The sequence below is a fragment of the Heterodontus francisci genome, chromosome 35, assembly GCF_036365525.1.
Source record: "Heterodontus francisci isolate sHetFra1 chromosome 35, sHetFra1.hap1, whole genome shotgun sequence".
In the NCBI taxonomy this organism is placed as follows: domain Eukaryota; kingdom Metazoa; phylum Chordata; class Chondrichthyes; order Heterodontiformes; family Heterodontidae; genus Heterodontus; species Heterodontus francisci.
Genome location: NC_090405.1, coordinates 49,451,354 through 49,474,953, shown reverse-complemented (window position 1 = coordinate 49,474,953; position 23,600 = coordinate 49,451,354). Strand labels below are relative to the sequence as shown.

At 41.6% G+C, this 23,600-nt stretch overlaps 1 protein-coding gene across 9 annotated transcripts in view; it reads left to right on the top strand.

The window, feature by feature from the left end:
- The window catches only part of hmg20a (high mobility group 20A), a 48,888-nt gene extending 31,959 nt beyond the window's left edge, over nt 1–16,929 (top strand). For 3 of the 9 annotated variants that reach the window (XM_068015522.1, XM_068015523.1, XM_068015528.1), the window contains 7 exons: nt 1,024–1,239; nt 2,171–2,303; nt 2,729–2,766; nt 7,804–7,876; nt 9,063–9,278; nt 11,209–11,341; nt 14,096–16,929. In XM_068015522.1, coding sequence (XP_067871623.1) covers nt 1,024–1,239; nt 2,171–2,303; nt 2,729–2,766; nt 7,804–7,876; nt 9,063–9,278; nt 11,209–11,341; nt 14,096–14,099 — 813 coding nt within the window. In that variant the 3' untranslated portion in view covers nt 14,100–16,929. Of the gene's footprint in view, nt 1–1,023; nt 1,240–2,170; nt 2,304–2,728; nt 2,767–7,803; nt 7,877–9,062; nt 9,279–10,416; nt 10,610–11,208; nt 11,346–14,095 lie in introns of those variants that run through there. The other 6 variants (XM_068015525.1, XM_068015530.1, XR_010969473.1 and 3 more) reach the window with 5 other exon arrangements.
- The last annotated feature ends 6,671 nt before the right edge of the window (nt 16,930–23,600 follow it).

Genomic DNA, 23,600 nt, shown 5'->3' with positions numbered 1-23,600 from the left:
GGAAAATTTCAAATACCATTTCGGAGACCGGTGCAAAAATGAATCCATCACAATTTTGGACTTTCATTGGGAGATGAAACTCCCTGTGGGGAACATACAGTAAAATGTCTGCAAAATTAATTATATTTTGTCCATAATTTGGGTCTAAAGCATACCAAGACTATATACATCTTTGCAATGCACTCACTGTCTAGCAAACCATTAAATACTGCAGTTATTTCCATTCTTTAAAGGCAGTGGCTCCTTTCAAATGCCATAGTCACCTTCCAGAATTTGCCCAATTGGTCATGCTCCATATGGCAGTGTAAATGGTGCGTGATTGAGCAGTGGGTGACACCACAGCTGAACTCAATACCTGTCTCACTCAACATTTCCAGAACGGTAGGTACATAGCAATTGGGAATGGGAACTCTGGTTCCCCAGAATATCGCCTAGAATGCCGAGGCTATCTGGAGCAACCCAGCTGAGATCAACTAACTCAGCACAGGTTGGAAATTGAATTTGAGACATTCTGCTTCTGTGACTTGGTACTATATACCAGGCAGTATCTTTAGAAGGAGGCTGTATGTGTTAAAAAAAAATTTTACCTAGTCTGCAGTTAGCTCAGTAAGTGAGTTGGACAACGGAACTTTATGACTGCAAAGATTTAAAATGTTTAATCCAATAAATAACTGCGTGTCTTTGTATACCGGCTTGTTTTGGTTCATTCCAGCTTCAGTAATCTTTCTGTGGTCACAGTAAAGTTGACTTGAAATAAATTAAGCTGTCGTTTTGAATGGAACAGTAAGCTGGGCAAGTGAAGGGAAAAATAGAGGTGATCCAGCTGGTGAAGAACGACTTATATCCAAGATGCACGTGGGTTGGTTTGTTTATTGATGGGGTGGGAGTATTGAGCTACAGCTTGCAACGTGGCGTATGGTGTTGAGAGCTTTCACTACAACAGAGATCTCTTGTAGGGTGCCTTCTGTAGGCACTCTTCAGTTTCTCTGACATTGTAAAGCAGGCTTTCTTTGTATTGTTCAGCAGAAAACTACCAAGAAAGGGGGCTGGCCAAAAGGAAGGAAAAGAAAAAAAGCAACTAAGGACAGCAATGCGCCAAAAGCTCCACTGACTGGGTATGTGAGATTCCTCAACGAGCGTCGGGAGCAGCTTCGAGCACAGCGGCCGGATGTTCCCTTTTCCGAAATCACCAGAATGTTAGGAAATGAGTGGAGTAAACTGCCTGCAGATGATAAGCAGGTACTGATAGGGTGGGTTGGACACCAGTTGTAACAATGATTACTATCTGAACTCTCAACAGCAGCCCTCCTCTGAATATGAATACAGTCTTATACTTATTTGTAGTAGCAGAGCTTTTATGTGACCTGATCTGTAGAGCTTGCATGAGTGTGTGGAATGGCTAGCCTGAAGATTAATCTATTGGTGGAATGGTTTTCTGTACCACATGTAGGTGGGAAGCAAGTCTCCAGGCTTGATTTCCCCTACATGGTAATTCACAATGTAAACCAGTCCAACCCTTATGCAGTGAGTTGACCTTCTGATGTGTTCTCAGAATCTCAAGATTTTTTTCCACCTCCTTAAAAATAATTTGAGGACTGTGAGTCAAGAGCCAGGGCCCATATTGGGGGCCAGCAACAAGACTAAGAAGATGAGATAAATTGAAAAGCAATTAGATGATACAAAACTGGGGTTTTGAGAGCTTCAAGGGTGGTGAGGAGTGAGAAGAAAGATAAGGATTAGCTTGTCCTTTGCAGTGGTTGGAATTAAATCAAGACCTCCTTTTGGGAACCATTGACCTGCTGCAGGTAACATGTTGGAACAAGGACACATTGTATCCCAAGGTGGCCTGTCTGCTTGCATTTAACAATAAAGCTGTCTATTGTAATGAAGTGACCGGGGAATTGATTTGGTTCACTATAATTCTTAGCTGGAATCATATTCTTGTAAAATCATGCATGGACCAAGCAGAGTGCACTGTGTGCATATATTGTTAATCAGTGTGTGTCCCTGTGAATACCCAATTTGTCTGTCTGCCATGCTCTGTGTAGTTGCTGTCTAGGTGAATATTTGATAAGTTTGTGCTCTCTGCATGGCACCAACCCTGTAAATTCCTAATGCATCCTGTCCCTGTGACCCCTGTGTTTCTAATCAGTTTGTTCTGTCTATCCAGCATTATTTAGATGAGGCAGAGAGAGACAAAGAGCGTTACATGAAGGAACTGGAGCAGTACCAACAGACTGAGGCTTACAAACGGTTCAGCCAGAAAGCAGATGACAAACGGCACATAAAAAGGCTTAACCAAGGTAAAAATAGGGAGGGCCTTTTGTTAACGGAAATATTGTCAGCAGTTTCACCAGGGGTACAATTAGCTTCTGTAAAATCTGAAATTCAGGTCTTTTTTCCTCCCTTTGTTAAGTTTCTTTATGCCAGACCTCTGCAAATGGCAACCCCAAGGCATTTTTGCATTAAAGGAGTGCAGACAACTGCAGACAGAAAGCTTCTTCAATTGGCTGCACCCCAAAATATAAAAATCAGGTTCAGAGAACCAACATGATCTGTATTCAGGAGAGAAGGATAAAACTCACCAACAGAAAATGTTGTATTCATGTCCTCTGATTTAAACCAGGGACCAAGCTGAGATTAAAGCCTAGTATTGTAAATGGGTTGATTCCTCCAAGTACTAACACACATGGAATGTTATTTTTTTTATATTTCCCCTGTCCTTTAGATGAAGGATCCCGAGCCAATAACATTCCTGTTACTGAGGTAGGACTGCTAATTTAATATTTTTACCAGCACAACAGCTAAGAAACGATGAATATATTTTTTAAAATCTGGAAAACTGAATGGATTTGCCTTTATTGTAATTGAACTAACTGAGCCACAACTGGGGTGCCTCTGCAACTGACCATTACTGCAGTATTTTTTGCTGGCTTCTACTGAATGCACTGGGGTACAGTTCCACAGGCAGCATTGGTCTTCCAGTAACATCCCCCAGTTGGCCATTCTTCATTCATGAGCTTAAAGAATAAATGCTGGCAGGTTGATTCACCTGAGGAGGACATCACAGCCATGAATAAGCCTTATTTCATCTGACATCCACATGTGCGTCCTTTCCAACTTGGGTCACTGGATACCAATCAGATGCAGGACTCCTGGTTAATTTTCTTAGACCAAGGATGCCGAAGCCAATCGCGCTGCTGCTAGCATTGTTCTAGTGAAAATCTGAGAATCAATCCTGGCCTTCGTGGTTGAGCACTACAATGTGTCTTCATTGTTCAACTGCATGGAAACTCTGTAGGGCTTTTCTTTCCCAATGGGGAAGTGTCTTGCCTGGATTCCTGACAGGACAGTTGTGATCAGGATAGAGTCTTAATACTACATTTCCACCCCTACTTCATTCCATCTGCTGCTGAAACCCTCATCGTGCTTTAGTTACCTCTAGACTTGACTATTCCAGTGCTTTCCTGGCCAGGCACCTATCTTCTATAGAATTAAGCTGATCCAAAACTACTGCCCATGTTCTAACTTGCACCAAGTCCTGCTCACACATGACAACTCTGCTTGCTGACCTACATTATCACTGGGTCCGCTAACACCTTGAATTTAAAAGTCTTATCCTCATGTTCAAATCCTTGAATGGACATGTTCCTCCCAAGCTTTGTAACCTCCTCCAGCCTTACAATTCTCTGAGAACTCTGCACTCATCCAGTTCTAGCCTGTTGCACTTCCCCCACTTCCTGAACATGTTTATTTAAAGGTACTAATTCAAGCCCAGGTTATAATCTTTAGATTCCTAGTGTGAATCATGAACATTGTAACGAACTTCTGAAATTGCTTGAGTCATGAATGAATTATAAAGTGTTAGCAACACTGTTCATTTCACCATATCCACATCTGAAGAATCACTTATTAATGAGGTACTGGTGTGACATAAATATTAGTTTCTTAAATCAGGTGCAGTTGCTCTACAACATACAAATTAGGAGCAGAAGTTGGCCACTCGAGCCTGCTCTACCATTCAGTAAGATCATGGCCAATCTGTCTGTGTCTCATTCCACACTCCCATCTACCCCAAAAACCTTTGATTCCCTTGCCTAACAAGAATCTATCTACCTCCGCCTTAAAAATATTCAATGATCCGGCCTCCACTACCTTCTGAGGCAGAATTCCAAAGTGTCTCAACCCGCTGAGAAAAAATTTCTGACGTAAGGAAAAAATATTCATTCGCATTGGCCCATGTGGAGTTGTTGAGAACATCACCTTTTCACAAAAAAAAAGGGGTCAGGGGAGGGTCAGTGGGTGTTGTCATAGCTTCAGTTTTAATGTTGCCGTATTATTTAAAAAAAAAATCTTCACACCATAAGCAGGGAAGTAAATCAGAAAACATGAATTTTATTTTTTTTTTTAAAGTATTTTATGTGTTGCTTTACTTCTTAGAAATTTCTAGCAGCGCACTCAAAACACCGACAGGTAACTGCCCTTGGAACAGGAACTTACAGGATCCTTCCACTGCAGTCTTTTAAGCAGTAGGCTTTGGTGAAATGTTATATTCCAGGTGCATGCTGCAGAGGATGCTGCAGCTCCTTCCGCCACCATCCCAGCTGGTGGATGAAGAATCACTGGGGAATTTGGGAGATGGAAATCAACATTGAGAAAAAAAAACAGCAAAGTGTAGCCAAATCATGGAAGATTTTTAAAAAAATGAACTTTGGAAGTTTGACAGATAGTGACTTATACAAATGACTTGTGTGTGTTTACCAATAGCAGACAAATTTATTCCACTGAATTTAGAAGAAAATGTTTGCACGAAGGATCAGAAGTAGGATCTGCATTTCCTGGAATGATGTGGATAGAGGTTTAAAGAAAGCCCTATGGACTTGCTAACTTGGAAATGACAGCATCTCAGAAGGGATGTGCTGTTTCCATGAAATAAGCAATGGAAATTGCTTTTCGTTCAATATAGTGACATCTTGAAATGATGTTCTGGATTGAAGTTCATTGAATGCTGCTGTTTGCCAAAATTGATGTTGCAGAAGTAAACAGTAGAATGTTTGCCAGTTAAGAGTGCAATGAAATGGACCCATTCAATTGCCCAGAGCTTAGACTTGCAAATTTCTTGTGCTTTTCACTTGGGTCAAGGCTAGCTTTATCTGTAAACTCATAACGAGCAGGAGTGGTATTAAGACCGTGCAACTTATGCAATTACACACAATCGCGAACAGATTCAATGATAGATCATTTGTACAGCGGTAATAGCTGATCACTGATCATTTTGTCAACTATTTTTATATTACCTAATGCAAACATGCCTTTCAGCAATTATACATATGTGGATTTGACACCACATTAAGTAGATAGTATTTAGTATCATTGTGCAGTAAAATATAGGGTTCGCTACAAGGCAAATGCTGCTGCTGATGACCAGCTCTGAAACCAATTGATGGAACTCATTCAAGACTTAGTGTCTGGTAGCTCCCCTGGTGGCTCAGTAAGCTTGTATCCAACGAATATTTGAACCAAAAAGACCATCAAAGTCCTTGTTTCTGCACCCCCCCCGCCCCAATAAGGCTAATCTTAGTTGGCCAGGGCAGCAGCAGGTAGGCAACAATTGCCTCCAGAAAGAGGTTTTAAAAAAAATCAGCCAGAAATTCCACTTTTGATCACTGAAAATCGAGACATGTCAAAGCTTTTTGTCTTGCACTCATCAGGACAATCCACAAGAATACCAATGTAAGGGAAAATAACTTTTTACCATATGAGAAGAGAGTGCTGATTGGTTGGTAAAGTGAACTCTGGTAGAGGCGTTGCCATGGAGAATCACCAGTCTACGACGACTGACAGCTAACTGCCAAACTTTGTTTGAAATTTAAACCAGGCAGCTTGACTCTGGTCAAGGCATTGTCCTGAGGAATGAACCAGTGAATGGCTGTCACTTATTTTGTTTAGCTGAAACAGGCGCAATGTTTGTAGATGTTCTTTCTGTCTGCAAAGAACAGAGCCCTGTGTACTAAAGCCTGGTTCGGGTATTAAATTAAAACCCGACCCAGGCCCGACACGACAACAGCCAACCCAAACCCGACCCGGGCCCAAGTCCTTTAATTTTTTTAAATGCCCAACCCGACCTGAACCTGACACGTAGTAGGGTTTGGTCGGGTAGCCAGGCTTTACTGCAGAGTGCGGAGTCCGGACTGCGCATTTCCCACCTCGACGTCCTGAATGTTCATTTGAAGATTACTTCCCGGAGCAAGGCAGTACTGTCCACGTCCAGCCCGACCCGAGCTGAACCCAAATGCTGGACCCGGAAGAGAGACCCGATCCGACCCGAACCTGACACATGTTGTCTGATTCGGGTCGGGTAGCCGCGCTTTACTGTGTACTGGATCACTATTGAATGCTTGCGGCTGGGAAGTGAATGTTGGCTAAGGTCTGAATCAGATTTAGCTGCTGTGCCCTCCATGATCAACAGCCAGTTGGTCAAACAGTGGACTCATGGAAATTGGAAGCATACTGCAGCAAATGTCAGGTCCTGTAGGAGAGGAGAAAATTAGCACAAACAACTAAGGGGACGAGGAGGGGAAAAGATTGGTAACGACTTATCGAGGCTTGTTGCCTCCAATGGCAATTCACTGCCTCTTTTAGAAGTCATTTCAGCTTTGTCTGAAGGAGGGGGATGCCTAGGAGAGAGTAACCTGCTACCAATTGTTAGTCTCTTCTGAAACCATCTGTTAGAGTGCAAGCAGAAATAGCCTGAGGTGCTTTGCCTTTTGTGCTGTTTGTTTCTTTGTCTCCTTTCCATGTGACTACTCTCCCTGATCACTTACATAGTTCAAAGCCTCTCCACGTGGAGTTAGAGCTGGCGTTAACCTTAGCTAGGACAGCCTTCGGGAATATGAGCATTGTTGTATCGTATCAGGGCAAGGTGACAGAATTTTGGCAGCAAAGCCTGGGAACAGATCAACTAGCCCAACCTTTCATCCAGGTTGATTTTTAAATATAAAAGTTCTGTTATTGGAGCTCACTGTCTAGTTGTTCTGACAATTTGCTGACTGCTATCGTTTGTGTTGCCTTTAACTAAAACATTGGAGGCAGTCAACTTTATTCCAGCAAGGTGGGAGGAGATTGCTTAAAAATACACTAAGTTCTCTCTATTCAGACAAATCTGTATCTTCCTTATCTTTGCCTTTAAATAGATTTTTGATTTATCTCTGTTATAAAACAGGATGTTTATATTCATGTTTGTGTTCCTCTGGTTTTGTAAATAGTCTGTGGGGCACAAAAGTAAAATGAACCTTCACCGAGAGATGCAGTGAAAGAAAAACAATCCCTAAAAGGCAGCGGGGGGTGACTGTGCGGCTCATTGGAGATTTCATGTAGTTCACGACTTTGAGTTCCCAGCAGTGTGCTGACTTGTGTCGTAGGAGGGTGGCAAATGGGATGTCAAGGGCTTCCTGAGCAGTATGCAGGCCACTTTTGCATACTTCCTGCAAGATTATTACTGAGCAACATAGGCAGAGCCTGTGAGAAGATCTCCAGCCAGATCTCCTTTTCCAGCACATCGTGGGGGAGAGGGGAGGGGAAGAGAAAATAATTTGTCTCAAAAGAAAATGTGGCAAGTATCTTCATAAAAGTACCTATGGAATTTGTTCTAGTCTGTTTTTATGGAAAGCTGTTTGATTTGGTTGCTATCCATTGACGCTGCTGGCCTCTTGATAACGTCAATAGGTACAAAAGGAGGGAAGAACAGTAGATTTTTCTAGACGTATAGAAAATGGATGATGATTCTGTTTTTTTTTACAAAAGCAGGGTGAGCTGAAGGATCGATCTGTATTGGACATTCCTATTTTCTCAGAGGAGTTTTTAGACCACAGCAAAGGTAGGAACAGTCAATGTAAATATTTTCCAACAAGACATTTAACTATGGGGAAAATAACATCAAAGCTTCACACAGAAATAAATCAGTGTTAAAACATTGAAACTGCTCATTTGGCCCCACCTATCCATGTCAGCTAGCAAATAGTTCCAATCGCATTTACCCACCCTTTTACAGTATCCCTTCAACTCCTTTTCCTTCATCAACCTAACATCTAATCTTGAACATTGACAGTTTCTGCTTAGTTACTAACCCTGGAAGTGAATCCCATAGCTTCAGCTCTCTGTGAGCAGACTGTGACAGACACGGCGCAGTGGTTAGCACCGCAGCCTCACAGCTCCAGAGACCCGGGTTCAATTCTGGGTACTGCCTGTGCGGAGTTTGCAAGTTCTCCCTGTGACCGCGTGGGTTTTCGCCTGGTGCTCTGGTTTCCTCCCACCGCCAAAGACTTGCAGGTGATGGGTAAATTGGCCATTGGCCCTAGTGTAGGTAGGTGGTAGGGAATATGGGATTACTGTAGGGTTAGTATAAATCAGTGGTTCTTGGTCGGCACAGACTCGGTGGGCCGAAGGGCCTGTTTCAGTGCTGTATCTAAATAAACAAAAAATAAAAAGTAAAATAAATTTCTCCTGCTTTCTGTTTTAGATAACTCACAGTTAATCTTGGATCTCTTCCCTCTTTCTTGACCCCTCAACGAATGGAAGCAGTCTGCCACTATCTACCCTGTCCTATCTATTGTAATTTTAAACATTTATATTGCCTCATAATCTGTGCCATTCCAACAAGAAAAGACAGGATTTTTGAAGCTTCTGCTAGCATTTGTATTTCCTCTTTCCAGACAGCATCTGAGTTAATCTGCATTGTACCCTCTCTAAAGTCTCAACATCCTTCTCAGTACTGTATATAATACTCTAACTGAGGTCTTATTAAGGTTTTATATAGGCTCATCATTATATCTTGGCTTTTATATTCTATACTTCTTGAGATAAAACCTAGAGTTAAACTAGCTTTTTTGTTCTGTGCACCTGTACCTGTAAGTCCCCCTGCTATTCCACACCACTGAGTCTATTTCAATACAGTGCATGGTTATTGTTTATTTTAACACTTGGGAAATCTCCTAGTTTTCATTACTTTTTTTCTTGTGTCCCTAATGATAGTTTGAATCATTTTGTTTTTCTTTGAATTGCAGCTCGGGAAAGGGAGCTCCGGCAGCTGAGGAAGTCCAATATAGAATATGAAGAAAGAAATGCAGCCTTGCAGAAACATGTGGAGAGCATGAAAACAGCGGTTGAGAAGCTAGAGATTGATGTAATGCAAGAACGAAACAGGAACGTTGTCCTTCAGCAGCACTTGGATACTCTGCGGCAAGCACTGACGTCCAGTTTTGCCACTGTACCACTGCCAGGTACTTCAGCGCTTATGTAGACTTTTAAAGTTAAAAGCTGAAAAAATTTCCAAGTCAGACTTTTTCAAAAATAGAAAATAAATGTAACAGACATCAATCAGGCTTGAAGGATTCTCTGATTGCCATCAAGAAGTGTCATGATAAGGGTCGCACATAAGAGTGAGGCAAAATAAAAGAAGCCCTCTGGCACATGCACAGTTTGTATATTCTGTGTAGGATTGAGGGCAATCCATTATGTGGATTTCCTAGACTGATTCGTTGCCAGTTCAACCCCAGCAATGTGCTGAAGACGTCCTCCTTGAATGAAGATGGTGCGACATACTATGACTCATTAAAGACCATGGTTACAGTTTTAGCAAAGTAAGAAATCTAATCTGACGGCTTAGTCAATATACCGAGCCATACAGCCTTTTATTAAAAATAGAAAATAAATGTAGATGTAAAGTCTCCAAGTTCAATCTCCAGTCTGAAGCCAGGACAGATATTGTGGCACTACAGTTGATCTTTATGTCCCTATGTGAATGAGGGGTAAGAAAATCAGGCAGGTTGTTGCTCCTGATTACTAACTAAAGATTCCTGCTGAAAATTTCATGTGGACATATGGGTCAGGTAAGGACAGCAACAGGCATGTTTGTCTAGGCTTGCACATGTGGAATAACCACTTGGGCAAGTTACCAAAAATCTGCTACTGCTCATGGAAACAATCCAATAGACACCTTCAGAGTAAGAAAGAGAAAATGGGCAGCAAAGAAAAACCATGCTTATTAACAAAGCTCACCTTATGATGGGAGGTTGTCCGTTATCATGCAGTAGATATCCTTTTCATAAAGTAGAATATCCATTGAAAAAATTTTACAAGATACTATGGCAGCTTTGCTAGAATTGCTTTGAAACCAAGGTCTGATTTTGGTTGTCGAGGATTCTTTGAAAGACACAGGTATAATTGGACTTCTGGATTGCCCTGGGAATGGGATGTACCATTTTAAGTATCTGTAATGGTGCCAAGATTCCACAAGGTGACTAACGCTACCTCATGGGAGCTGCGCACTCAAAGTTAAAAATGAACTTTCACAGTATAATTACTGCTAGTAGATTGCTGCCATGTCAGACTAAACTTTGCGTTGTTGTTGTTGACAAGGATAGCAGAAAAGTGACTAGTAAAGAAACTTGCTTCTCAAGACCATGTACTAACAGATGGTGAAGGAGAAGGGGTGCATGTGCTTCCCTGTAGAGTACAGAAGTGACGCACCAGATTCGCGCTCATCATTTCTTAACAGCAGGTCTCCAGCCTTAGCCAGAAGAAGGAAGAGGGTAGGAGAAGGAATACAACGGTAAGATACTCGAGGCCATTTCTGTGCACCTCCCAGCTACTGTGTCAGGAGTGATTTTGGCAAGAATTATAGAGTTTAAATATATTGTCTATTTCCTTGCTTGGTATTTATTACTAATTCATGTACAGATCTAGAAAACTGTTCTACAAATCCCTTAGACACAACACACTATCTTACCATGACTTAATAGGGTACTTTTATTTTCAAATTCTGTCCTCTCCTGAAGGTGTAAATGCAGTTGGGTACCCAAGTGCCAATGTGGACACTCTCCAGGTGTGAAGCTTAAAGTGCATTACATCAAAACCAGATCCTGCTCCCATCAGTTATCCATGCATTTTCACTTTTCTGATGGGAACGTGAACATCAGGAGGGAACAGGATGTTAAACTGGTTAAGGATGGTTGAATATTCTGCAGATACTCCTCGCCAAGGCTCACATAAAAAGAATGACCACCTGGGAGAGATACCAGAGAGTATCCCAGCAGGATCTGATGCTTTCAGGAGGAGGAATGCAGAGACAATTGTCACAAAAAAAAAACTAGCATGTTTCTAATACTGTTGTACTCCTGTAAATGGAAGTTTTCCTTTTTTTTTTTGCAGGTTCTGGGGAGATACCCACCCTTGAAACCATTGACTCCTACATGAGGAAATTACATGGTATTATTCTATCCAACCCCCAAAATAATGAGAATCTCATTGCCACAGTGCGTGACTTAGTAAGCCGACTTGACAGGTGAGGAGGCAAATACTCAATATCAAAGAGCACTTTGTGCTGACCCTTCACTATGCATGAGAGAGTATTGATAGCAAGTGGGGAATCTCTGTGTTTGGCAATTAATTTGAGACCTAATTGGATATTTAAAACTATCCACACTGAAGTGTTTGCAGTGTACTATTTGCACAGTGATTATGGGCTGTGGGGCAGTGTGGTGCAACTTGGGATGACAATTATATTACACATATAACATGAAATCAATAAAAGATGATGGTGACCATAACATGCATGACTGATCAATGGGCACATAAACGCCCCCCCCCAAAAAGGATATGGGACGTAAAAGCCAACAAAACATTTCTTTTATAGCAATCTCCTTGATATTTCCCATTTCAACCTCCACCCCTAATTTGATGGTTGCCGAATAACTCAAGAGTGCAACCACTTGACTGTAACTCTTAGAAGGCTGCAAGGTGGAGCCCTGGGACTCTCCAGCCCTGAAATTTGCAGAGTTACAGAGATACTGGGAGGTTCGATTAAGGTAGTCTTACTGCATGGACATCTATTTTTATTGCATTCCGCTCAACAAAAAAAAGTTTACAGTTTTATTGTCCTCACTTTCCACCCCATCAGCCTCCATATCCAAAGGATCATCCTCCGCCATTTCGGCCACCTACAGCATGATGCCACTACCAAACGCATCTTCCCCTCCCTTCCCCTGTCAGCATTCCAAAGGGATCGTTCCCTCCGTGACACCCTGGTCCACTCCTCCATTACCCCCACCACCTCGTCCCCTTCCCATGGCACCTTCCCCTGTAATCGCAGGAGGTGTCATACCTGCCCATTTACCTCCTCTCCCCTCACTATCCCAGGCCCCAAACACTCCTTTCAGGTGAGGCAGCAATTTACTTGTACTTTCAATGTAGTATACTGTATTCACTGCTCACAATGTGGTCTCCTCTACATTGGGGAGAACAAACGCAGACTCAGTCCGCAAGCAGGACCCCGAGCTTCCGGTTGCTTGCCATTTCAACATTGCCCCCTGCTCTCATGCTCACATCTCTGTCCTGGGATTGCTGCAGTGTTCCAGTGAAAATCAACGCAAGCTCGAGGAACAGCATCAGATTTACCGATTAGGCACACTACAGCATGCCGGAGTGAACATTGAGTTCAATCATTTCAGAGCATGATGGGCCCCCCATTTTATTCTTTAATTTTTTATTTTTCCTTTTAAAAATTTTTTTTCTGTGTTTATTTTGTTTTATTTCATAGTGTGTTCAGTTTGCTTACCCACTTTTTTTTCATATTTGTACTTGCGGCTGTTCAATTTTCAGTCCGTCAATACCCTATCTGTACGAATGCTTTGTCTTTCAACACACCATTAACATATTGTTTGCCTTTGCTCCATGACCTTCTGGTCAGCTATTCTGTGACCTTGTCCTATTTACACCTTCTCCTTTGTTATCTCTTGCCCCACCCCCGCTTTACTTGCTTATAACCTTTTACATTTCTAATATTTGCTAGTTCTGAAGAAGGGTCACTGACCTGAAACGGTAACTCTGCTTCTCTCTCCACAGATGCTGCCAGACCTGCTGAGTATTTCCAGCATTTCTTGTTTTTATTTCAGATTTCCAGCATCCGCAGTATTTTGCTTTTATTTACAGTTTTATTGCTGGCCATCGAGAAAAAAACGATGTTTAACATAAGAGCCAGTTGCAGCATTTTGTAAATATCAAGTGTTGTACACTTATAAGAATGGCACAGAATAGCAAAAATAAGAGAAACACAGAGCGTGCTGTTGGCAGTCTGGTGAATTCTAGTTGACCAGCATGATGGTCTAAAATGATTGCACAAGCCAGAGATTGCCAAAGTCATAATGGCTCCCTCCCTAGAACAGCACTGTGGGTGTATCTACACAACATCGGCAGTGGTTCTCGAAGGCAGCTCATCACCACCTTCTCAAGGTTAATTAGGGATGGGCAATAAATACAGGCCTTGCAGCAACGCTGCTATCCCATGACCGCATAAAAAAGTCTGGCAGTATCACCTGCAGGAACTGACATCAAAATGGAGGTTTTCAGGTTCCTTTTGTAACACGACCCTAACACGGCAGATACTTGTGGTTTTTTTTTTAAATGTATTAACTGAAACTATGGGAACTTCAAAAAACTCTATTTCCACAATGGCCCTGTGTGAGGTACAGCATGGCTGATGACACCCATGAACTTGCTCCCTGCAAGCAGTAGATTCCATCAAGGAAGGAGGGGAGAAAAGGAGAAAATTTTTTGGTGGGCAAGGCGGGTAACGTCATGGTTGTTGGACTCCGAGCACAACAACATAGAATTCTGTTAAAATTCAACATCTGTTCGTTTTTAAAAATGATACCAGATGGGGGCTGATGAGGTTTGGAACTCTCTTCCACAAACAGCAGTTGAAGCTAGAACAGTTGTTAATTTTAAATCTGAGATTTTTGTTAAGCAAAGATATTAAGGGATATGGGCCAAAGGCAGGTATATGGAGTTAGGCCGTGGATCAGCCATGATCTCATTGAATGGTGGGACAGGCTCGAGGGGCTGAATGGCCTACTCCTATGAAACCAGATGTGAAGGAAAAAAATGTGTTGGATGATTAACCAGAAAGATTTTAACATCAATTTTCCAATTCTGGCTAGATTATGAAGGCTTTGTCAGGCTTAAAATTCTTAATGGAACAAAATGGTCTTTTTAAATTTAAAATTGTCTTTTCTCTCTTTCCTCTTGCCCCCATATCCAGTTGAAATGGTGATTGATTCTGAGGGCATCAGCGTCTGTTCACACAGCTGGAGCAGTATGAAATGGAAGGCGCCACTTAGACTTGCAAAGGGAATAAATGGCAGCTACTGTCTTGAGGCCTTGAAGTTCAGCTTGTCCTGGAGAAGAATTGTTCTTAACTGCAGGTCCCCTTTCATTTCTTATGGACTGAAAGTTTGCCGTCCTACAGGGGACCGTTGTGTTTTCCCTTGTTAGTTGGAAGCATGATGTCTTCTAATTCCTTCAATGGGTGACTGAAGCCAAATGTTCCTGTATTATTTGTGTGATGCTTGCTCTTGTGGCACTGGAGGCCTTGGGTGCTCAATCATCAAATTCATCTATTCAATAGCTTTTTCTAAAAAAAAAAAGTCTTTTTGTTTTTCCCCTTTTGCCCTGAAAGTGGCAACATGTGTATAGAAGCAAGCTCCTGGATGAAGTTGGTTTTTAATGATTTTCAGAAATACTGACTGAGTTGCTAAATCTAAAACTTTTTTAAAGATTGACTGAGTGCCCTGGTGGTTGAATTGGTAAGTACACTGGTCAGCATACAACTGAGTCAGATGGACTGGGAAAGTCCCAGATACATGCCCTGCTCTGTCGTGACTTCACTGATCTCAATTAAGTAGGGGTGCTACTATTGGCCTCGGCTCTCCAGTGAGGGAGGGTGGGGAAATTGCCCAGAGTTCCCACCCCTGATTACTGTCCAGTCATTCCTGTTTGAAAGCCTATGTTTGGTAAAGGGAAGGATCTAAATCAGCTTTGATGGCTCCCTCAGTAAGATAACTGGTGATTCTTTTTGGAAAGTGCCTGGTTGGTGAGGACTGACTCTAACTCAATCTTGATGCCCCAGCAGTATAATAGTTTGCCAAAACTCTCTGTGTCGGCTCACGCATTAAGAATGGGAACAAGAGCCTAATAATAGGGTGCCTGTGTACCATGCCTCAGCAGCACCTTCAGTGAGGAGAGAAAACTGAAAACATCTTCCATTCTTTACTGTGTATTAAATGAGACTGAATTGATGCAAAGAACATTGAGTTGTATCTGAATCATGATTTCCAGATAAATGACCCAGGGAACACATTCGTGTTGTGGTGCTTCAGACAATTCATTGTTGAGACTGGAACATAACCGCAGAGAATACACTCCTAGACTTGTCTGTCATTTCAAATGAGGATGATTTATTTTAAATGCTCTTGGGTTTTGGGGACGAGGCAGTGAATTCTATTGCATTTGTTGAATTTGGGAGTAATGATCTAATCTGGCTTTACTGTAGGGAAAGGCTGAAATAATAGCAGTGGGGCTTCTTCAGTTGTGCTCGGAAGTTTGAATCAGAGCCAAAGTGGATCTTATTTCCCAGGTGGACCTGGTTTACACAGTGCCAGTGGGTCGGGTGGGTTATGTTTTAACTCGTGTTGTGGCTATTTTCAGAATCGCACTAACCTCTGATGTGGTGTGTGACTAGGGTATGTGACTGTGATTAACTCATCGAGTACCAGAAGTTCTTTGAATATTTTGAATATGCACCTCAGATGAAACTTTTACCCCGTAGAATAGGGGCTCTACTCACCCCCTGTACTGAGAGTAAGTGCTATCCAGTGATCTCCTCCATTGAAAACATGTGGATATCAGACGAGGATAGGATTGGACTCTTGTGATATTGCCCCTTGGATATTCACACAAACGAGTGAAAACTATAACACTCTAACAAATTGATACTTTCTATTTCCGTGTCTTAAGCATTGAGTAGTATCAACAAAGGGATATTCTAACCTGCTTCAGTGTACGGTTATTATTGTAGGACAGTCTTCAAAAGGGTACGAACAATGTGGTAGTCATTTATAATTTATAATTTGTTTGGCTGATTTTCTCCTCTCCTCCTTAATCTCTGACTCATGCTGTGTGCAGTTGCACCTGTGTCCAGGTCACCTCTGGAAACTCTCTCAGCTGGCTGATTTTAGAGGTGTTACAACAGTTTTCAAGGCAAATTAGCTCAGGTTCCTATTTCCTCATCACTAGCTAGCAACATCTGCAGGAAGTATTTCTGATAACTGGGGGTAGGGTTGGAACTAGGTCTGATGGCCTCCCCAGTCTAATCACCTACTGATGCTCATGTATGTTTTCATATAAAACATCATATTTTGGGTGCAGTATTGGTAGCTCACTACTACCTATGGCCTCATATCCTAGCATTAGTTATTGCTTAGGTGAGGGAGACCAAGCTTACTTGTTAAACGCATGCCTGAAAATCTTATGTATTCTCCATCTAATGTTTCACCCTTTCTTAAGTACAAATATGTACGGAAACTTAACTCTCCTCTTCTGAAACTCTAATTATCCTCTGTTGCATACACATTTGAGAATGCACTGCTGTACACCAAATGAGAAGAATGAGTATGTCAGACAATTTCCTTAACAACTTCTGCTCTTTTTCTTATAGCTCAATCTTTTCTTCGGGGTTGTTTAATCCTCTGAAGACTAGATTTTATATTTTGTTTGAATACAGATTAATTTGCAGTCTTAAAAACTGCATATTTTTAAGGGGCAAGCTACAAAATTTCCATTTGCAGAAACACTGTGATCTCTCACTGTTTTGATAAACTGTGTCCTGAAGGTCGTTAAGAAACGCAGTCTGGTCTATACCACTGCCAGTAGACATGATGGTAATAAAGAGAATCGTCCAGAATGTTCAGCAACGGCAGTACAGATGTTCTTTCAAGCAGTTAACTGATGGAGCAATTTATATATACAGATTGCATTTTGAGGAGTTAGTGTAACTGCAGTTAAAAATGAAAACTATTAAATATTTATGAAAGTTGATCACTTTTTTTGTGTATGTGTTTTTAAAATGTTCATGTCACTCCAAGGGCAAGATAAGGTCAAAACAAATCCATTTTGACGTTTTAGGAATCTTGCTAATTCTTATAATCCTCCCCACCATAGAGAATTGATGATAGATATATCTGCCTTTGTGAAAGATAAGAAGTGGAATAATTTAAGAACAGCTTCAAGGATTTTTACCAGGAGTTTCAGCCAAGTTCCGTAGAGGATAACCCACATTTTGTTTGAAATTTTTTTTGAAGAAATTGCTGCCTGTTCTATTAGGATTTTTTAATTAACCAACCTTAGGAAGAGTTTATCTCTGTTATCTTAGTTGGTAAGTCCATTGCCTCTTGTGGTACCAAGGTATACAGACCAGGCAAGTCCCAGGCTTCAATCACGGTCCATTCAGTTTTGTTCATCTGAGTTAGGAGAGAAGTGGCTGGTTGATCCTATGTTGATCACCATACAATGACGCCTTCTGGAAAATAGGCATGAGTGGGCAGGAGCACCCTCAGCTGTGACAATACTTACAGTTGAATAGCTTGCCAACATTTGTTTCCTAGGCTCTCACAGGAAGGATTGGCATTTGTACTCAGTACCAGATGGTGCCCATGAAAGCATACCACTGAGAAAAAAATCTATCTCTTACACAGAGTAAAGGAGAAAGCCCAAGGGAGACTAAATTCAGGAAGATTACAAATCATGTATTCCATTTCATCCACAGTAGGGATGTCACTCAGGTTAAAATGATAGAATTGAGTCGATAACATAATATAACTGGAGCCTCCGTGTACTCCAGTATAAGAAAAGTAGGCTGTTCAATCTGGCATTTTGGTCATTTCAGCTCATGGTGGTACCAGGCTATTAATTGAGCTTCTTCCAACCCTTTTAATGCAGTTCTGATGAAAAGGAAACTGGAAATATGTAGAAACTGTTGCAAAGCCCCATCCAGGTGCCCAGCTGCCAAATTGCTTCAAACAGAGCCTTATTGATTGTTTGAAATGCATTTTTCGCCTTCAGTGGCTTCTCCCGGACAACCAGAGCGCTCAGCGTCCAAAAAGGATCAACAATTAGTTTGCACAAGAACAACATTCACAACAGGGCTCAAGCATTTCTGCAGTGTTAGTCACTCATTCCAAATCAACAGCATCCTGTGACTACCATGTGAAAGCAGCTCCAGTCTAGTTCACAAATCTCTCTCTTCATTATAAATGGGATTTAAGTACAAGTGGTTATTTTTATCGCTGCACTGAAACTATTCAATTTTTCTTCAGACAGTTTTCTTTATCTGAGTTTATTTCTGTTCTACATTTTTTTTTCTCTATTTGCCCTTTTCCTTAGGGATCCAGTATGCAGCCATACTGCGCCTTTTGCTTTGACATGAAGTGGTTATTGCTGCTGTTCTACTATAACTCTGGAGTCAGTAATCTGACACTAGCACATTAAAGCCACTCCTTGATTCCGCCTTGTGACTTGGACTCACTTTATTCAGTCATAACACCGTTACACTTCAGAGCTTTCATAAAACTATCAACAATTGTATTAGTTTCTTGAATTTATTAGCTGCTTTAATTTATTCTGTCCCTACTCTGTGTTCTTTTTAGCCTCATTAAATGTCAATACAGAGTTGTACAAACTTAAATTTGTAAAACCTCTCTAAAGTTCCGCACCTGCTTTCCTATGTGAGGCATTCAGTTTTTAGTTTGCAAGTCCTTTATTAATATTGACTTTATTCAACTGTTCGTTTATACCCCTGTCCAAACCCCTTGTGGATATCAGCCTGGGGTCATCTTGTAAGAGGTGCTTTGTCATCTTGTAAGAGGAAGATGATTCTCTTTTTTTGTGGACTCTGCACGTAATCTATCTTTTGTACATAGGTTAATTTTGTTAAAGAAAATGTTCTGCAACAGACAATAATACTGCAATTAAAGATACATCCCTCCAGCTACTTTAATGGGATCGAAATGATAGAAATGACAACACAGAAGGAGGTCATCGTATTCACGTTAGCTCATTAACTGGATTTCATTACTCCTAATTCCATTTTCTTGTGTCCCTGTGACCTTTTATAGTCTTTGTTTTTAAATGATATTATAATCTTTGTCACTATAGCCACTTGTGATAAAAGTATTCCATATTCTAATAACTGAAAAAATTATTCTCGTTTTGCCCTCCGTTTGTCTAGTGACAATCCTGAGTCTGTGTCTTCTAACAATTATCCAACCAGTGGAAACAACCTTTCATTATTTACACTCTCAGTTTTAACAATTTTGAAAACCCCTATTCAACCCTTCCTTAATCCCTATTGTAGTTGGTGGCAGGGAAGAGGAAGGGTTGTGGGGGGGGCTGGTTAATGCCATTTTTTAGCCTTTATTCTGAACTATAATCTTTCTGTCCTGGTATCATTCTAGTGGGTCTTAGCTATACCCAGCAATTATACTAATATTCTTCCTTTAAAGGGTAGGGTAAACTTGAAAAAATACTTTGAAATACGCTAAGGTGGCAGAAAAAAGGACACAGGTTTAGGTTGTGGAAGACAAGTTGTGAACAAATGGCAGGAAGTAATTATTTATACAGGGTTATCAACAGCTAGAATAGGTTGCCAAGAGGAATGGTAATTGCTAAAATACTGGGCTCCTTTAAAAGCAGCTGGACGTTTTTAATGGGAAGATGGTAGGGTTGGTATTCTGGAAGGATCAGCTAACACGTCTTCTGCCTCTGAACCTATCTTGCGACTTTTCCAGGTACGTTTACACAACTATACTTTTGTTTTGGAATGGTGCTTCTTATTCTAACTCATTTTTTTAGTATTCTCTTAATTGCTGCATAAGTAAAATCCATACCTCAGTGTGTTACTGAACCAGGCAGGCCAAGAAAGAAAGAACTTATTTATATAGTGCCTTTCATGTCCAAAGCACTTCACAGCCAACCAAGTACTTTTAAAGTGTAGTCATTGTTGTAATGCAGGAATTGTGAGAGCCAATTTGCACACAACAAAGTCCAAAAGGGCGGTAATAATGACCAAATAATGATAAATATCAACCAGGACACCTGGTTGAACTCCTCTGCTCTTCAGAATAGTGCCATTGGGATTTCTTACATTCACCCAAGGGCAGAATAGTCCTCGTTTAACATCTCACATGACAGTGCAGCACTCCCTCCATACTACACTGGAGTATCTACCTAGATTTGTGTTCAAGTCTAAGGAGTGTGACTGAAACCCACAACCTTCTGACTCGGAGGCAAGAGTGCTACCCAGTGAGCCACAGCTGACACCTATTATGTACCTGGTCTATGTGAGATGATCCCAGTTGGAGCATTAAGGCTATTTATAGAGTCAGACAGGTTTCACAAGTAGACAAGGAAAAAGTTTGTCACCCAAGTTGCATTCACAACAATAATAAAAGCGAAATACTGGATGTTCTGATGAAAGGTCACAGACCTGAAACATTAGCTCTGCTTCTCTGTCCACAGATGCTGCCAGACCTGCTGAGTATTTCCAGCACTTTCTGCATTCACAACTAATCTTGCAGTCTGCTCAATCTTCTCTGTTGTACTGTGCAGAGACAAAGAATCTACACTCAACGCTTTACGCATATGAATTCAGTCCACCTTCGGGGGAAGAGGGAATTCCTGCTCCACTGCGTATCATTTCCCCTGCACTGTCAGATGCTAATCATAGGTATAGCTGGTCATTAGATATTGTGGGCGATCTGTTAAGGTACTGAGAACACAACTTTAAAATGGTCAACAGTTTCCTGTTGTATAGAACAGCTGGAAACCAGACATCCAGAAGTGGATTTCCAGCACATTTTGTTGTTAATCCAGAAGTGGATGTAGTTTATTCCCCATAGTGCATCGGTTAGCTCAGGGTAATATTTGCTTTCAGAAACCCTTCAGAAATGCAGAATACTGCCCAGAGTGAAGAGAATTGGAAAATCATTCATTAGACAGCTCAGCTTTCCAGTGAAAGTCACTGAATTTACCCATCTGTTTCTCTTTGGATTCGTGGTCTAAATTTCTGTTTATCTGTAGCTTTATATTCAGCCACTGAGCAGGAGATGTGATTAGTTATGTCCCCAGGGACTTCCCTGTTAGGTTTGTGTTCTATATTTAAAACAGAAACCTAAACAAATCTGCTGATCTTGTGCTTTTGAGGTAAAAGTTGCCTATATGATGACCCAAATATATCTAAAGTGAAACAATATTGTAGGAAATCACTGACAACCACAGGTTGTAGGAAATATGCTTTGACTATTGTTTTGGTATACCGTATACTCTTATGTGTTGGCCAGCCTACAGCTTTGTTTTTAAGGTGTTTTAACTGCTTGATCTGTTTGTACATCATTTGCTCCTGCTTTCCCCACTGACTGTTGTATCCCCTTTTCTCAGTCTGATTTTGCTCCAATTTTGAAGGAATAACGCATAGTTTAGAAGCCAGCAGCCTGCTGGTAGGTCATCTGAGTGACTGTTCTTTCTGTGAGCCTAAACAGTAAGTGATGGTCAGCTGTTTGACTAAGTTTAGAGTCAAGTCTGATCCTACTCTTTCCCAAATTCCAGATGTGCACATTTCCTGCAGAGCAGCACGTTCGGACGGGGGTTAGTTTACTGACTAATGATCAACTCCACTTTCCCACCCTATCCCCATATTCCTTAATAACCTAAGTAACCAAAAATCTATCGATCTCAGTCCTAAATATAGTCAACGACTGAACATCCACAGTCCGCTGGGGTGGAGAATTCCAAAGATTCAGAACCCTCTCAGTGAAGAAAGTCCTAAATGGCTGACTCCTTATGCTGAGACTATGACCTCTCGCTCTGGACTCTTTCGCTAGGGGAAACAGTAAGTCGCTCAATGATAGACTAATAGTAAAGTTACACTGATGGTTTGCACTGAGTCAGCTGATAGTTAGAATGGTAATGGAGCATTACCATCTTTGGGCTAGGCTAAGGGGGAAATCACCACTGTTCATATGTGAGGTTAGATGGTGAGTATCAATAGGTTATTTGACTGTGGAAAGCTTCACACTCAAACTTATTCTTATTTTCACCTTATCCACACATACACGTGCAGAAGCCATTGGACAACAGTAAGAAGTGGGAAGCCTGGCTACTTTAACCCACTCATCAACCCAGGACACCTGAGAAAAAAAGGATAGAAAGATGGAAGGAAAGACCAGACGGATAGACAGACTTGCATTTAGATAGCATCAATATAACAGGAAATGTGTACCAAGACATCCGTGTTTTTAAGTCACGGCACCGGTCATATCCGTCACTGTATCAGAAACTCTCCATGAATAAGGCTGCAACCACAGATTGAGCAGACTTCAAGATTTATGGCCAATCATCAAAAGGCTGGGCATTCTGTGCAGCATTTTTATTCTTTTGATCTGTGCCTTCCTGACTCCATGCCAGAGGTATTTGTGACTGTTTTGGTATTCATCGTTAGTTAGAATCTGTATTCAGTGCCTTTTTCCCAACTGTTGTCTATGGGCTCAGTGCCCTACTGGGTTCAGACACCTATCCAGTGAAGCACAAAGTTATCACACTGCTAACCTGTGCTGAGTTCGCTGTTCGCCCAACGCCTGGGTTGAGTACTACAATTGCCCTCAGTAATGCAGTTGTAATTCCTACAACAGTGATTAGACTTCAAAGTCTCTTAGGCAGTGCTTCAGGAACGAGGATGACTTTCTTCCACTTCAGAGTTGTGGGTCCCTGGGTGACTGGTTCAATTCTGGATCCGCAAACTCTGTCACAGGTGAGGCGACTGAATGTGATGCTTGAAATTCCGGATGCTCCTTTCTGCTGTTTGCACTGGTCGCTGCCTGGGCATGTCAACGTTGTTCGAACTGGCTGGCACCTTCGCGGAATCATCATCTCTATTTGGAGCGGTCTCAGGCAAGAGATTCCCATGAATCAGTGGAGATGTCACATTTTTTCAGGGAAGCTTTCAGGACATCCTTGTAGTGTTTCCTCTGCCCTCCTGGTAGCCTCTTGCCGTGACGGAGCTCGGAGTGGAAAGATTGTTTTGGGAGTCTTGTGTCAGCCATGCGGACAATGTGGCCTGCCCAACATAACTGACAAGCCATGACCACTGTCTCGATACTGGGGATGTTGGCCTGAGAGAGGACACTGATATTGGAGTGCCTGTCCTGCCACTGAATTTGCAGGATCTTGCGGAGGCACCGCTGGTGATATATCTCCAGGGCTTTGAGATGTCTGCTGTACAGTGTCTCCGTGTTTCTGTCACGTACCAGCAGGTTTTGAGTGAATTTATGTGGATAATGTGGAGGTGGTGCCTACCCACAGAGGCCGGAATCCACACAGGCACAGCTGTCCTGCATTTGATGCAGTAGCAGATTGTACGGAAAACAGAATTCGGACAGAATGAAGGGGAATTTTTTTTTAAATGTTTTCACATGTTTACTAATGCATTAATCTTTCCAATCTGTGTCTCTGATTCAGAATTTAATGAAACGCACAAATGATAAAGAATTGGATGCCTAATTGTTCTGGAATAAGATGGTTTTGGCCTGTTATATTGAAGGGATCCTGTGACTTCTTCACCAAAATGTTAGCCTATTCCTTTCCCTTTCAGATGCTGATTGACCTATTTCCAGTCTTTGCCCTATTTTCTTATTAGTACTTCCCCATCTCTCGTGAAG